This window comes from Mus caroli, unplaced genomic scaffold (assembly GCF_978045245.1).
Source record: "Mus caroli unplaced genomic scaffold, Mus_caroli_1 scaffold_6, whole genome shotgun sequence".
NCBI lineage: Eukaryota > Metazoa > Chordata > Mammalia > Rodentia > Muridae > Mus > Mus caroli.
The window spans coordinates 49,026,256-49,041,289 of NW_028227261.1; the positions used below are offsets into that span (position 1 = coordinate 49,026,256).

The following is a 15,034-nucleotide window of genomic DNA, read 5'->3' on the forward strand; positions in this document are numbered from 1 at the left end:
GCAGGGATGTCATTACTACACCTCTTGGCCCCTCTCTCTTAGAAGGCAGTGTCTCCAGGGAAGGAGCACTCCAAGCTGGTCCTCTGACTGGATAATGCTGTCCTGGAATGTGGTGAGAGTAAGGGAGGGTGGGGGAGCTGCTCTCTGGCCCGTGATAAAGCTGTCCCTGTCAACATGGGGTGCTAGAAACAATTGGATGAGTGGCTTTCCCTTTTTGAGCCTCAGTTTCTCTTTCCTGCGGAACAGATGTGTGAGGCTTCCCACAGTTCACCTAGCCTGGATGTCTAGGAGTTTCCAGGCCCAAGTTCCAGCTGCAGAGTTGCCCTCTCTCTGGGAAATTGCGTCCCCCTCAGTAGACTATCCCTTTAAGGTTGGGCGGGGCCTGCTGGACACTGGCCAGTGAGGAAGCACTGAAGCGGGCCACTAGAGTCCTTGAGGTAGTTAGTGGCTATTCAAGAACTAGGAGACCGTGGGTGGGTGGCTTCCCGGTGGGATCCCCAGCTGCTGGGGGGGGGGTGACAAAGAGGGGAGGAACAACCTCACTGAGCCCTGGGCTCAACCTTACTGTGGACGAAAGCAGGGACCTCAAGGAGCCGTGAAGTGCCAAGGGTGCAGCTGTGGAAAGCTGCCAGAACCTCTCTAGATGGTCGCATCTGCAGAGCTCAGCCACCAGGCCTTCTAGTGTGCTGGGCTCTCCCCTAGTCCAGACTGATGGCTGCATGCCAGGTGGGTGCGAATATCCTGTCTCCCTCCCTTGCAAATACTCTAACTTCTGCTAAGGGTGTGGCCCTTCCTCTAACCTGGACCCAGCAGAACTGACCCCGTGCCCTACTCCAGCTGTCTAACCCCACTGCACACTGCCTGGTGTCGGTTTCTTTGCAGTTCATGGGTGTCGGTTCAGATAGTTGCTTTTTTACAGAAACAAGTGCCTGGGGTGATCTTATAGTGTCATGGTGGGACAGGAGCAAGATCATTGCAAGGCTCTTCCCATCTCTGTCGGCCTGGGTGCAAGTGCAGCCCCCTTCTTCCTCTTCTGATGGCAAGAGGGCTTTTCTCTCTGATTTGAACTGAACCCTTGGTGGTAGACAGCTGGGGCAAAAGAGTAGGTACATTCCTGGTCCAACTCCCTCCTGATGTGGTAGCACACTCATTATTCATAGTACAGGGTACATTTAGGCATTGAGACACTAGATAACTTGATAGTGTCTGAGTAGGGCTTGCTCATGAATTCTGGTCTCAGAATCAGCTTGCTGAACTCAACTCCATAATCTCTTAGCCCTGACAGCCAGGATGTGAACTTAAAGATGTGAATGTCAGAAGCCTGCTCAAACAAGGTCCCAGAGTTAACAGGCTGACCACGAGGAGGGTGCTCTAGACATAGCCTCCTGGTGGGAAAGGGCTTCCCTGACTGGAGGGAGGTGGGCACAGTCCCTGTGAGAGGTGATATTGGTTTCCATTCTGAACAGGGGTGAAGTGGAGACTCAGTCAGAAGGAGTAACAGGCCTAGGAGAAAGTTCTAAGTGGCTCAAGCTGAACAGGAAGGACAAGAGGAGCCTGGTAGAACACTGAGTGGCGTTGGAGCCGGCTTGGCAGGCCCTGGCAGAGTGCCAGGATGTGGTGGAACTTCTCTGGGGCAGGAGAGCTTCCTGTCTGCCTCCAAGGGGTTGGAAGTCACACCCTCTGTGCCAGAGAGCCCTTCCTTCCTTCCTTCCTTCCTTCCTTCCTTCCTTCCTTCCTTCCTTCCTTCCTTCCTTCCTCCCCTGTCAAGATTCAAGGGCTGCAGGCACACCCACGTAAAGGGTAGTGAAGTGTCTGATGGTGGCTTCTCTGAAATGGGAATGGAGGGGTCCAGTGTCAGAACTCTCTGAGAACAGCCAGCATCAGGCTTTATAGTGAGAAAGAAAACCACCACCACACAAGGCGTAGGCTGTCTTCTGTCCAGGGAGGAATCAAAACTTTCCACTCTCCCTAATGGCAGCTTAGCATGAGCTATGCCTGCCCCCAGGATCCACACAGATGGAGGGAGGTCCTTTAGAAGAAGATGGCCACTACTCTATTGAGACACACTGAGAGCCATTGCAGGGACTTGCCTGAGGTTGAGGCACACAGATTGTCATCACGTGAAGCCAGAAGGAGGGCACCTTGTTGGGGAGAGCAGGCTGACAGATACGGATTCATGGGGTGGTCTCAACTGAAGTCACCTAAAACTATATATACAGAGACTCAACTGTGCACGTACAAGGGTTAGGTTAAATCCACATCTAAATCTCACCCTAACCAGTGTCCCTGGGGCATCACTGTGGTGGGCATCAAGAATACACCTGTAAAGTACTTGGTATGGTGCCCAGCTGGACAAAGGTCTTGCATGCCATGTATGTAGACCAAAGGAAGACTGGGTAGAAAATGGCACCATGGGCTCCTGCTTGTCTCTGGGGATTCCTCTTGGTGTGTATTTTGCCACTTCATTCTCTTCATGATGAGAATATTTTCCTTTCCTGGAAAACAGAAAACGTCATAGGCGTCTTCAAGCCTGTGTGTCTGGGTGTGAGCCCTTTAGATACGTGGATCCCCGCTATACTCGGCTTCGGATGGAAGGACCTTCCCTAGCTTGGGTTGTGTCTCCTCAGTTGTAGAATGACCATTCCTCTGCACCACCCAGCTGCCTTGGTTATAGGAGTCAAAGATGTTGACAGTGGAGGGCCGTCACCTTGTCTGCAGGCCCAGGGTTTCCTCTGCTGCCTCCTTTGGTGCTTTCTCCAAGTGGTTACTCCAGCCACGTTTGGAATGTGTCTGTCGCCTTCCATGGCCTCGCCTTGATTGGAGGCAGGATGAACTTTCCCAAATGCTAGTTCTCAACAAAGAGCTGCACTCCATAGCATCTCTATAGGTAGCTGGTGATTCAGTAATTCAGTGAACTCTGGCTTAGAGGACAAGCCAAGGGCTGGACAATCTTAAGAGGCGTGTGGTGTGCTCCTAGAAGGCCTGGGAGTCTTCAGAAGTTTCCCAAGCAAGGGTTAAGCTGAGTTTTGCATGAAGGTAATGGGAAGGCACCACACAGAAGACTCATTGGGCAATGGCTTAGAGGTGAGCGTTGGGGACCAGTGCCAGCCTCCTCTGTTCTGAGGGATCTAGAACCAGGCTTGCTTCCTGCAGCTTCCCCAGGCAATGATTTTGCTAAGTCCTTCCTCTTCCTGGGATTCATATGAGTTCGAAAGAGTGGAATACATGTGTGCTCCCCTTCTGACAAGCATTCATGTTGAGCCCAACTTAAAATAAATCTTAAAAATGTGTGGGTAGGCCAGGCAATAGTGGCACATATCTTTAATTCCAGCACTTGGAAGGCAGAAGAAGGTAGATCTCTGTGAGTTTACGACCAGCCTGGTCTACAGAGTGAGTTCCTGGACAGCCAGGGCCATGTAGAGAAACCCTGTCTCAAAAAAAAAAAAAAAAAAAATGTGAGTATTCTGCCTGCACACCTGTGCACTTTGTGCATGCAGTACTCATGGAGGCCAGAAGAGGGCATCAGAACTCATGTGCGTTGCCATGTGGGTGCTAGGAACCGAGCTCAGGTCCTTTAAAGAACATCTAGTGCTCTTAACCATTGAGCCATCTCTCCAGCCCTAAACTCATTTTTTTATTGCGTTTATATTACTCCACCTACTGGTCATGAGATAGTTCACTCTCTGTTTCGTTATGGTTAGGACTGTAGGCTCTTTCAGTGCTGTGACTGTGGTAAACCAGGATGTGTACATGCTCTGGAGACGTCCTGCTGTATGGCACCACATTCAACTTCACATTCCAGGAGCTGTCACTCACACTGTACTGCTCTTCAGACCCCTATAGCTTTGGTTATATGGGGACAAGAGCTGGACCCTGTGAGGCGGTTACTAGTGGAGGAGAGGCAAGCCACAACAAGCAAGGCTTGGACTCTCTACCAAAGTGTCCCCATAGGAACCATTTACCTATCAGCCAAGGCCCCCGAGGCCTCTTTAAAGCCCAGAATGAATGCGGCATATTTATTATTACATTATTAAGCTCCTACTGCATCTCAGGTGTGGTGCTGGGAACCCGAACCGGCTTCTCTGTGACCATCAACGTAGCCCTGTGTGCATGGGCATCATCTCCGCAGGGAAGGAGACAGAAGAAGACTTCTCCGAGGTCTTGGTGTATTTTGCTAGGCCAATTCTTCAGATGCTCTCTCTTTCTGTGTGCAGACATGCGCCAGAGGCCGGGCGGCCTCCACTGTGCGTTACTGCATGACGGTTGGTGGCACAGTGGTCCTGGTGGTTGGGATACTCTGTTTCGTATCGTGGAGTGAAGGCAATGTTGCCGTCCAGCCTGGCTCGCTGCCCGCCACCGTGAAGCAGCCATCGCCCGAGATGCCCCCGACTTGGCTTAAGTCTGTCATCATCCTCTGCTGCAGCGTGGGTGGTCTGCTTCTGTTCTTTGGCCTGCTTTGGTCTATCCAGGAAAGGACAAAGAAGTCAAGCCAGGGGGACTTCTACCGACTCTCCAGAGACCTGTATCACCTTGCTGTGGAGTGCCCTGTGAAGGAGCCCTACAGGTCAGTGTTGGGCAGGGTGGGAACTTTGGGTGATCCATCATAGCCACACTAGCCAGTATTTGTTCAGAAAATTCTCATGAGATTCCTCCACTGGACAAGGCCTTGCTCTGTATCCCTAGGATGTGGGAACAGACATGACAGAGACAAATGACTAACCAGAGTAGAGTCCAGACGTAGTCCTACAGAGATGGAGAGAAATCTGGGAAGCCTTGCAGGAGGAGGCAACAGCCAAGCTCACCAGAGAAGCACAGGGGGCAAGAACCCAGCTTAGGAAGGGTCCTTGAGAAACAAGAGGGTACGGTCAGGGCCAGGTAAGAGACTGAGTGCCTTTGGATCTCTAGTGTCGTAGCCAGGACTTCTCTGTGGAAGAGGAAGCCAGGCCCAGAGACCTTTAACTTCCCCAAGGCTACCCAAGGATATGTCAGAACTGGGACCTAAAATTCCAGCCACTTTGCTGGGAACCAGTGCTCTCCATGGCTAATGGATTCATGAGATACCAGGGACATTGAGGTTGTTGATATGAGGGAGCAGCTCACAGAAGGTGCCCAGCACACAGTAGGCCTGTTGGAAGTGACAACTTTCCCTGACCTACAAAGGTGGGTGTAGGTGGGGTGAGGTGGGGGGTTGGGTGGCGGTTGTGTTGGGGGTTGGGTGAAGGTAGAAAGAAATGACTGGATCAAAACAGTTCTCAGCCTGTTTTTTCTTTGCCATTATCCCCCAGCCTTTGAAAGTGAACTCTGTGATCCTCCTGTCCCAAGGGCTCGGATTACAGGCACGCATCTCCATGACCAGCTTTTGAGCACATCTTCTTGGAATCTGATCCCCATAGATGTGCTGTGGTCTGTGTATGTTGTATGTGTACGTTTGTGTTTCATGTCTGGGGACCGATCTTGCCCTGTAAGGATTGGTCATGCATATTCTCACCGAGTACTCATTTATTCTACAAAGCACCCCTTGGATCTGGAGCCTGCATGCATTCTCCACCCTCTGCCTGCTTGTACCTTTATGCCACCGGGAACCACCGTTGCTGTCTGTAGGAGGCTTTTTCTGTTACATGCAGCTCACATGGGTGAGCCTGTGGTCTGCAAGACCGTGTGACCTCTGCACTTCTGCTCCATAACGAGCTAACCTGTGCTCCTTGGAACTGGTTGGAGGTCTACCTGGATGTTTTTCTTTCCTTTGTTGGTAGATAGTGTCTTCTGGAGTTTCTTGCTATCATCCCATAGTTCTTTGAGACCAGATACAACATTCAACAGATAGTACATATAGCCAGACTTCAAGTGGGACGTGATAGAGCACACCTGTAATCCAGCACTTGGAAGACTGAGATAGATCGACCGAGTTCCAGGCCAGCCTGAGCTACAGAGCTGAACCTTTTAAGGTTTTAAGAGACCATCATTTGCTCTTCTCAGATGAGAAGCTTGTCTCACAGAGAATGATCTGCCTGCACAGAATACAAGCTAGACTCTGACAGCCAGGTCAGCCAGTCCTCCTGCCTTGCCCAGCCTGACCTGAGCGCAGAGGTGTTGCTGTTGTCTGTACACACAGCAGTGTTGCCTCAACAGGGTCCAGGCTGCAGCTGCAGGTTAGATGGGCTACTCCATCCTCAGCCAGTTAGGCAGGATAACTAACTCCCCTTACCAGGAAGCAGGAAGGGGCCCTTCCAGCTCTGAGACCTGAGTTTCAGATTCAGAAACTGGTGTGACTGGGTACGGAGGAAACCATCTGTCTGAACTTTCCTGGCCACATGGGAGGCACCTCATAGCCTAGGGTTACCCGATTGGAGCTAGAAACAGGCTTTTCATCTTGGCTTGGTTGGCTTGGGCACCTCTCTCTCCACGGCAGGCCTTAATTCCATTTACGCTTTCTTGCCTCTAACACTGACTCAGTACCTACCATGTGTTGGGTCCAACTCCTAGTATTGATAATACATCAGGGACAAGACAAAAAGATCTTAGGAGCTAACCTGGCAATTGACCGTCAGCCCTGGAGGAGGTGGCAGGGGCAGAGGCCCGTGTCCTTCAGTGAGCACAGCAGACAGTGCTGGGCCTGCTCTGAAAGCCAACTTTCTGTCAGAAGTGGAGTGTCTACAAATGTCCCTAGATTTCCCTAGGCACACCTGATGCCTCACATGTCAGTTGTGGCAGGAGGAAGGGCAGGTCTTCTGTATCAGCTGCTCACCGCTGGGACAAAATACCTGAAAAAAATCCCGAGGAAGGGCTTATTTGGGTTCATGGTTTGAGGGTACACCCTGCCATGGTGGGGAGGGCATGGTGGCAGCTGGTCCTGTCGTGTCCGCAGTCCGGAAGCAGAGAGATGAATAGGTCTGGGCTCACTTGGTTCTTTCCACTTAGTGCAGGACCTCGGCACAGGGGATGCTGCACCAAATGTGTGGGACGATGCACCCACACACACTCCCAGAGCTCCGTCTCCTAGGTAACTCTAGATCTTGCCAACACTGAAGATCAACCATCATCTCTCTCTCTCCTCTAGTGCGCTGCTGGGCTCCTGAGAGAGACCGTGGTGGGTGTGCTTTGCACACGGCTTGCATCCTTAGCTTCCCCTGCTCTTCCTCACCGCAGTCTTGGTCTTGAACAGGCTTGAGCCTGGGCTGCTCACAGGGAGGATGGAGGGATTAGGCCTGTTTTACAGACGGGTAAAGTGTGGGGTAAGCATGAGCTCTTCCGTTAGAGAAGAGGACTGTACACTCAGCTGATGTGCTTTCTACTCATCCCTCTGTGAGGTGGGTGGGGCTTCCTCCTGCTCTACTGAGTTTGCTCTCTCAACAGAAAGCCCCCTGGGTCAGCATGGAGCCTGTCCCTTGCCCTTACAAGGCTATCCTGATCTCTGTGCTTGACCACACCGCACAACCACAGAGCTCTGGGTTGAGAGTGTACTAGGCACCGCCTATACACTAAGACAGGACCTTGCAAAGGCTCAAGTTCCCTGCGTTCTTGTATTCTTGTAACTTAACCTTGGACAGCTAAATTTGATGAGCTACTGAAGTGACAGGCGCTGGCCTCAGGGCTGCACACCTGCCCTAAGCAAATTTCCTGTTGTGGGCTGAGCTCCTGGGGTTCCTGAGCCCTAGCCTGCTGGATGCCACATGCTGGGATCTCTGCATCTGAGCCCTTGGGGGGTCTCTCCACAAGGTCACTGCCTTTCCCCATCCCAGGTCCCCAAGCTGGCTGCCACCTCATGTCAGGTCACCAGGAGGCAGGCTCACCCTCCTGGTCTCAGAGCAGCTCAGAGAGCAGTTTGGGGACTCCGTGGAAAACAAGAAGTGGGGACAGGTCAGAAGATGTCCCAGGGGAGTTTCAAAGTGGGGAGTGGTGGCAGCAAGAAGTGCAGGAGGAGAACAGAGGTGGAGGAGTATGAGGAGGAGGGAGAGCTGATGTTGGCAGCTGCTCCAGCAAGCTTCATAAGGAGACTCCCCGGTCTCCCTGGCATGCAGGAGAGTTTTGAGCTGGTCCTAACAGCCTCTTTCCTGTTCCCACAGGCCTCCTAAGGAGGCTGTCATTCCCACTTATGAGGAGACCATGTACTACCCACTGGCTGAGGGTCTCCTGCAATTCCCTGTGCAGCCTGAAGAAGACCTCCAGTGCCACGCCCCAGGGGATGCCCGGCTGGGGTCAGCATCCTTCTCACGCCCACCCAGCTACGAGAGCATCCTCCTCACTCAGGGGCCTGTTTCTGGATTGAGTGCTGCAGGCTCCAGCCCTGTTTGAGCTCAGGCTGCAGGAGAGTTACAGGTCTCCAGCAAGGCTGTGAAACTGGCCCCTAACCAGCAAGCTTTGCTCGAGGCCTCCACCAGGACTGGGTTCACAGCAGGCATTCAACAAGAGGTCTATTGCTGGGGGCTGTTTATGCATCCGTTGCTGTGTGAGCATGAGTTGGCTTTAAATAACCCCACTTTATTACGTCTCACATTTTGTGCATGGCTGGTTCCTATGGTTGTCCCCATGAGGTACTGGGGGGCCATGAGGTACTGGGGGCATCATTCAGGTCCCAACTGGAACAGGACCTCTAAGCTGGTGTGCTGGGATCAGCAGCTGACATCTGGGAGAGCACGTGTGGCGAACACAGGACGAGAACACAGGGCAGATGTGGTCCAAGATTACACAGACTCTGATCTCAGTCCCTTGAGCCTAGGCCCCATCCTGTACCGCTTCAGTTTCCTCATTCATAAGCTGGAATAGGCACTTTAAAAATAGATTTATTTATTTAAAGCATGTGAGTACACTGTCCAACACTCAGACATGCCAGAAGAGGGCATGGGATCCCATTACAGATGGTTGTGAGCCACCATACAGTTGCTGGAAATTGAACCCAGGAGCTCAGGAAGAGTCAGTACCCTTAACCACTGAGCCATCTCTCACCCCTCCCCCCATCCCCCCAGGATAGGCACTTATAGCAATGCCTGCCCCTGCCTTAGAGAGCAGAGTGGGAGGAGCCATGGGATGACAGAGAGCAGAGTGGGAGGAGCCATGGGATGACAGCAGTGGGTGCCAAGCAGCTGAATGCAGGGGCACAGCCCTGGGCTAGAGGCTGCAAGTCTCAGAGTTGGTGGAGGGAAGTCTCCCCTACCAGATGCCTGCCTGCCCAGCATCTGATGACAAGAACCGCACTAAGCTCTCCAGATGTGGCACTAATAGCAACTTTCTCTCCAGCTGTGTTCTGCCCTCTATGTCTCTATCCATTCCACCATGTCTCCAATTGGTCCAGTTCTAAACGTTCCTAGCTGCTAATTCCTAGCATGCCCTTGCCCTCCTCACCCTGTCCAGCCCCCCAGCAACATGAGTTACAGATCATGAACTGGCAAATAGATTCTTTTAGATCAGGCTGTGTTGCTCATGCTGAAACGTATGGGACATAGCACCAGAGTGAGGAAGGAACATGTAGTCAAGTGTCACTCCCCTGAACCCCAACCCTTACTCCTGGCACGCCTCACCTCCCCCCTCACCACACCCTCCCCCCCCCCCCCCGCAACTACCAGGGACAGTCAGGAAAAGCTTTCTCCAGTGTGTATAGGGTAAAGGCTTAGAAGGAAGCAGGTGGCATGGGTCATGTTAGACCAGATTCTCACTAGGGATATCCTCTGTCAGTGGGACTAAGTGACCTCCCTAGAGCCCCTCAGCAGCAGGGGCTTGAAGGCTGGCTAAGGTGGCAGCCTCAAGGGCCAGCTGGTGCTAGGCCAGGTCTCTGCCTCTGTCACCTCCTCACCCGAAAAACCAAGAAATAGCCTGTGCAAGCTGAGAGCTCAGCGCACAGTCAGGATGCAGGATCCCTATCCATGTTGGACCACTGTGGGGAGGCTGTATTGTCACTCTGCCTGTTTCCTGCTGTCCTCTTGGGCCACTGAGAGTCTCTTAATGCCAATTCCACCTAGGGCCTGGCCCCCAGCTCACCCCTTACACACTCTGGGCTGGGAAAGGCTACTCTGCTTAGTAACCCCAAACTTCCAGCTCCGAACGTTTATTTCCTGCCCCTTGTTCTTTTCTCGAAGTCAGACCCCTGGGCCCTGGCACTTCCTATCCTTCAAAAGCTATGGTCCTGTCTCCTCTACTCTGTCACGCCCACTCCCACGCCCAGGATCACAGAGGTTAACCTAGGCAGCAAAGGACTCTGGAGAGGCCTTGTCTCCCAACTCTGGTGGTGACCTAGGCTGAGCCTGTATCAGACCCTCTGCAATTCCTAAGAGGTTTCCCACGTGAGGTGTTTACCGCAGGGCACAGAGTCAACGGGTGGCTGGTGTGAACAGGTTCTGTCTTGGCAGCAACGGAAGGGCAGGTTGGAGGGCTAGCCGGCCACAAAGGACTTTTCTGCCTCTCCCCACATCTGTTCAGCTGTCTCAGGAGGGGAGCAGTGACTTGTTCAAGGTCACCAGCCTGAGCCTGAGTGAGGACTATGGCAGGGTGCTGTCTCCTTCTGAGCACTTGCCGCAGTGTGACTGGGGAACCTGTGGAGGAGCCAGATGCCCAAGGCAGGCTTTCTTTTCCTTCTGCAGCCCTGTGTGGAGCCAGGTTGGTCCCTGTCACTGCCCTTCCTGGCTCGATTGCAGGCCATCTAACCACACTTGAGCTCATCTTGATTCACCACCTAGCGCCCAGGCGTCAGGGATCCTTAGTGACTCAGGCCTCTCCATACCTTGTCCAGGATCCCTGCAAGTGTGTGTCTGGTGACCCCTGCTCACTCCTGCCCCCTGCACTGTCCACCTTTAATCTGGTTTCTAGAAACAAAGTGTGATTTGCCCGCCCTTCTAACTCTACAGAGGCTCCTGTTGGTTTTGGGAAAATGTCACCCGAAAGGTTTCCTGTCCCTATGTCCATCGGTGGCCTCCCTCAGCTAGAGTCCTTACAAGCCAGCTCCCCCTCCCCTTTCAAATACCACCTGGCATCTTCCCTGTTCCAGACCCAGGGGACACGGAAGTGAATGAAACATGGCCACCCTCCACCTTCAGCCTGACAAGAGACAAAGGAGGTAATTTGTATAGTCTGATAGGTGGTGATTAGTGCTATGGGATATAGCATATTAGGGAAGCTGAGGAAATGCCTCAAGGAAGGGCTTCTGCAGTCTAGGGAATGACCAAGGAAGATCCCACTAAGGTTGAAGGCCACAGACTTGAAGAGGACAGCCCTACAGATATCTGGAGGAAGGTCATTCCAGGCAGAAGGAACAGCAGATGCAAAGGCCCTGGGGTGTCTGTGCATTCCAGGAACAGCACAGAGCCAGAGTGACCTTGGGGTGAGTGACAGCCTGGAGGGGTCGGATGAGCAATCGGAAGAAGAAAATGGTCTATGGACGTGTGGTCTATGGACGTAGAAGTCTCAAGGCTTCTACCCTGAGAAGTCAGGTTTGTTTCTGGGTTCTGTGTAGAGCCATGACAAGAGCTGATGTCTGTTTGGGCTAGAAAGGGACTTCAGGGGACAGAGGCAGAAGCAGAGACCAGTGACAGGGAGAGGACAGGTGAGGACAGGAGTGATTGGAGTCTTGTTTATGGATGGTAGAGATAACAGGATTTGGGGAGAGAGGAGTCAGGGGTGGGGGCCTAGGAAGGATCTGAAAGATGGCTGGCACAGGCAGTGTGTGCTGTGGTCTGTCTGTATTATGCAGCTATGTCTTCACAGCCGCTGGAGAAGATGGAGCTGAGCACTGGTCCTTGAAGCTGTGTGGGCCAGCGAACCTCAGCCCTCAGAGTGCCCTGCATGGCAGGAGCCTAAGCAGAGGCAGTTTCCAGAACCTGGCTAGGATCTGAGCTCTGTTACTGACAGACTCCAGTCCCTCAGCTCGAGCCTTGCCTTTCCAAGCTGAGATTTCTGCGTGTGCCGGGTCTGCTCTTTCTAGCCTTGAGTAGTTTGTTGGGCAGCTTACCCCCCGGGAACCTGCAGTTCCTTCAGGCATGCTCAACTCTTTGAGTTGCAATACAACACTTGTCGTTCACAAAGTTCACACTGAGAACGGGACAACTGAGTTAAAAAGAAGGGTGAAAAAAAATCTCGTGTTTTAAGTAAATTTACAATTTGGTGGTAGGCTGCATTCCTAGTTATTGGCCACAGGTTGGGCACACCTCTGAGAAGACAGCATTTAATACGCCCTCAGCTGGAAGACCACCGACCCTGGACCACTCCTGTCGCCCCTCTTGATGCAAGGAAGAAGCAGAGTGGACTGGGCTGGGCGAGCAGGAGCTGCCTCTAGCAGATGCCCAACCCCACTGAATTATTTTTGTCGTTTTCATTAACATTGTTACAAAAATCTTTGAGATTTCCCAATGATGTACCCTGATCTCACAAACAACCCCTCTCACTACCACTATGTGACCACCTCTTCCCGTTCACCCAAAGTCAAGCCCTTCTTCCTTCTCTCCCTTTCCTTTCCCCATAGAGTACAGTCCTTAGCTCAAGCACTTGGGAGTTAGGGAGTGGGGCTATCCCAAATGTGGTTGATCCACCAGGGATCACATCACCAAAGAAAACAGACTCACCCTCCTCCCAGCTGCCACCAGTTCCCTGGCCAGAGGCCAGACCCAGGCCCACCCTCCCTGCTCCACGCAGGGAGCCTGCCTGTCCAGAGCCAGTGCGGATCCTAAGAATGCTGCCACAGTTGCTACTGGTTCATACGTGCAACTGCCCAGCCTTGGAAAACCTTGAGCCCTTGCCTCCTCCCATGTAATCTACCACCTTTGGATTCAACAATCCCATTGCCCATCCCCATGCGAAGATCCTGAGCCCTGGGGGAGGGATGGGAAAAACACAATGCATCCAGGGCCCAGCACACTCACCAGCCCAGGGTCCACTACAAAGAGAACTCCCTCCCATGAGGCGGAGAGATACATCCATCTCTGCGTACAGCAACGAGCCACTAGGAATTGCCTTGGTGCCATGACTACCCAGCAGAACATCAGCACTGGACATTTAATTCTTTTAAAAATATTTTATTAGTCCTTTGAGAATTTCATACAATGTATTTTGAATATATTGACCCTCCCTTCCCCAGCTCCTCCCATATAACCGTCTCCGCCCTTCCATCCCTTCCCACCTAACCTTGAGAGTGTTTCCCCTCTCCTGCCTCAGGGGTCTTGTTTGTGTTGCTCTGGCTCGTCCTGCCCTGGTGGCTATTTAACTCTTAACTCCAGCAGAGACCACGCACTTAAGTCAGCACTGACTCATCTCAGATGCTCTGATTCACTGTTGCTACCATTGCTCTGGGAGAAGGTACTTTGAGAAAAGGGGCAAAGAGAGACTTGATTATGGCAAAGAGAGAAAAGACTAGCAGAGAGGAGAACGTCCAGCCCTCTCCATAACGGCCAAAGCTAGATTGGTCTGCTTGGGCTCCGAAGCATTCGGGAAGATCTTGACTGATCTGTCACTGCCCAGGCTCAGTTTCCTTATCTGGGAAGTGGGTGTGGGTCTGGGTGCACAGAGGCAGCACCCAGAGGATGTGACAGCACTGTGCCAGACACACAAGGCCACCAGGGGGCACAAGAAGCTTCTATGAACGTGGCAGAGGTCCATCCCCTCTGTATGCTCAGCACTGACTCTCGGGAGCATGTCTAGGTGGCTCTGGGACTCCTTCTTGGTTTAGGATGGGACTCACCTAGGTTACTCTGTTCCCACGGCGTCCTCTGGTCTCCAAGCCTCTTTAAGAAGATTGTAATGGCTCCCTTAGAGGTCCCTTGCCAGTCACAACTTCAAATGACTTTTCCTCCATTATGTCATTGTACCAAAAGGGGAGGTGGCCTAAGGTCCACTTCGCAATCCACAGGCGACAAAGTTTAAGTTCTTCACCTAACTTCATCCCAGGGGTGAGGCTGGAGGTGACCAGAGACATGGCACCTGGGCAGTTTTCTCAGAGTGGCTGTTCCCAGTTCCTGGGGCACTCTACAAACTGAAGTGGAGGGGACAGAGGTGGGAGACAGTGATGGGAAGGGACCCCAGTGAGCAGGCATGCTGGCAGGGGTACATGAGTGGCAGATGGGGCAGGGAGGAACATGCAGGGCCCATTCAGGAAAGCTTTGAATGCAGGGATTCAGGGAGGCCGTGCTATTCACCTGCGCACTCTCCCGCTGCCTTGCTCTGGGTACCTGTGGTGTTTCAGGGTCTCTGCAGTGTTAGCTATGGAAGCCAATCTGACTTCCCCCATCAGCCACCTCAGAACTAGAAACCCTTCCCTAGACAGTCATTCTTATGATAAAGATGGTTTTCCAGGTTGGGGACCAGGGACAAATGAAGTAGATGTCTGTCAGTCAGTCAGCCAGTTGGTCAGTTAATCTGCAGGGGCAGTTCACTTCAGCCCCCATGACGCACGCACGCACGCACGCACGCACTCACGCATGGCTGGGCTGTGTGAAATACAAAGGTGATAGGGGAGAGGAAGCCTAGAGCGAGCTCTGGTTCTGGCTACCTTCCCCCCCTTCCCCACCCCCTTATAGAGGAGCACAGTAAGCCAGCTGCTGAGACTGCACTACACAGCCGCAGACACAGATCCAAAACCATCCTGGGCTTGGCTGCTCGAGCCTGGCCCTGTGTTCACCTATGTTGTGGTTGACTAGGGTCACGCTAGTGAGACACACCGCCTCTCGGCTCTGGTCCCAGTTGCTCTGTAACTTTGGGCAGGCTACCTGTCTCTGCCTGTGTCCTCATTTGTGAAATGGGAACGCAGCACCTGTCTCCTTAGTTGAACAGAATGGAGACATATCTAGGATGGTGACCATTTAGTAGGTACTGATATTTCTGTTGAGCCTAGATGATCAGGTGTCCTTGAGAAGGTGTCTTTAGGTGTCTACGCTGTCAGGCTGTGGCTTCTGAAAGCCACTGTGGCCCCACCCATGCCTCCCAGAGATGGGAGGTGCAAAGCCTGTCTGGCCTCCCTCTCCACAGTAGGCAAATGAGGTGATGTCAAAGCCATGGCTGGCCCAGCCCCTGTGACTTCCCCCACCTCCCTCCCCACCTCTGTCCTATGTTCAGAGCGACA

The 15,034-nt window shown here is 52.7% G+C and overlaps 1 protein-coding gene across 1 annotated transcript; it reads left to right on the plus strand.

Moving 5' to 3' along the window:
* The first annotated feature begins 501 nt into the window (after positions 1-501).
* Tmem61 (transmembrane protein 61) lies at positions 502-8,477 on the plus strand. The gene is made up of 3 exons (XM_021161217.3): positions 502-726; positions 4,215-4,564; positions 8,064-8,477. The coding sequence occupies exons 1-3, from the start codon at positions 712-714 to the stop codon at positions 8,290-8,292; spliced, it is 594 nt and encodes a 197-aa protein (XP_021016876.2). The 5' UTR covers positions 502-711; the 3' UTR covers positions 8,293-8,477.
* The last annotated feature ends 6,557 nt before the right edge of the window (positions 8,478-15,034 follow it).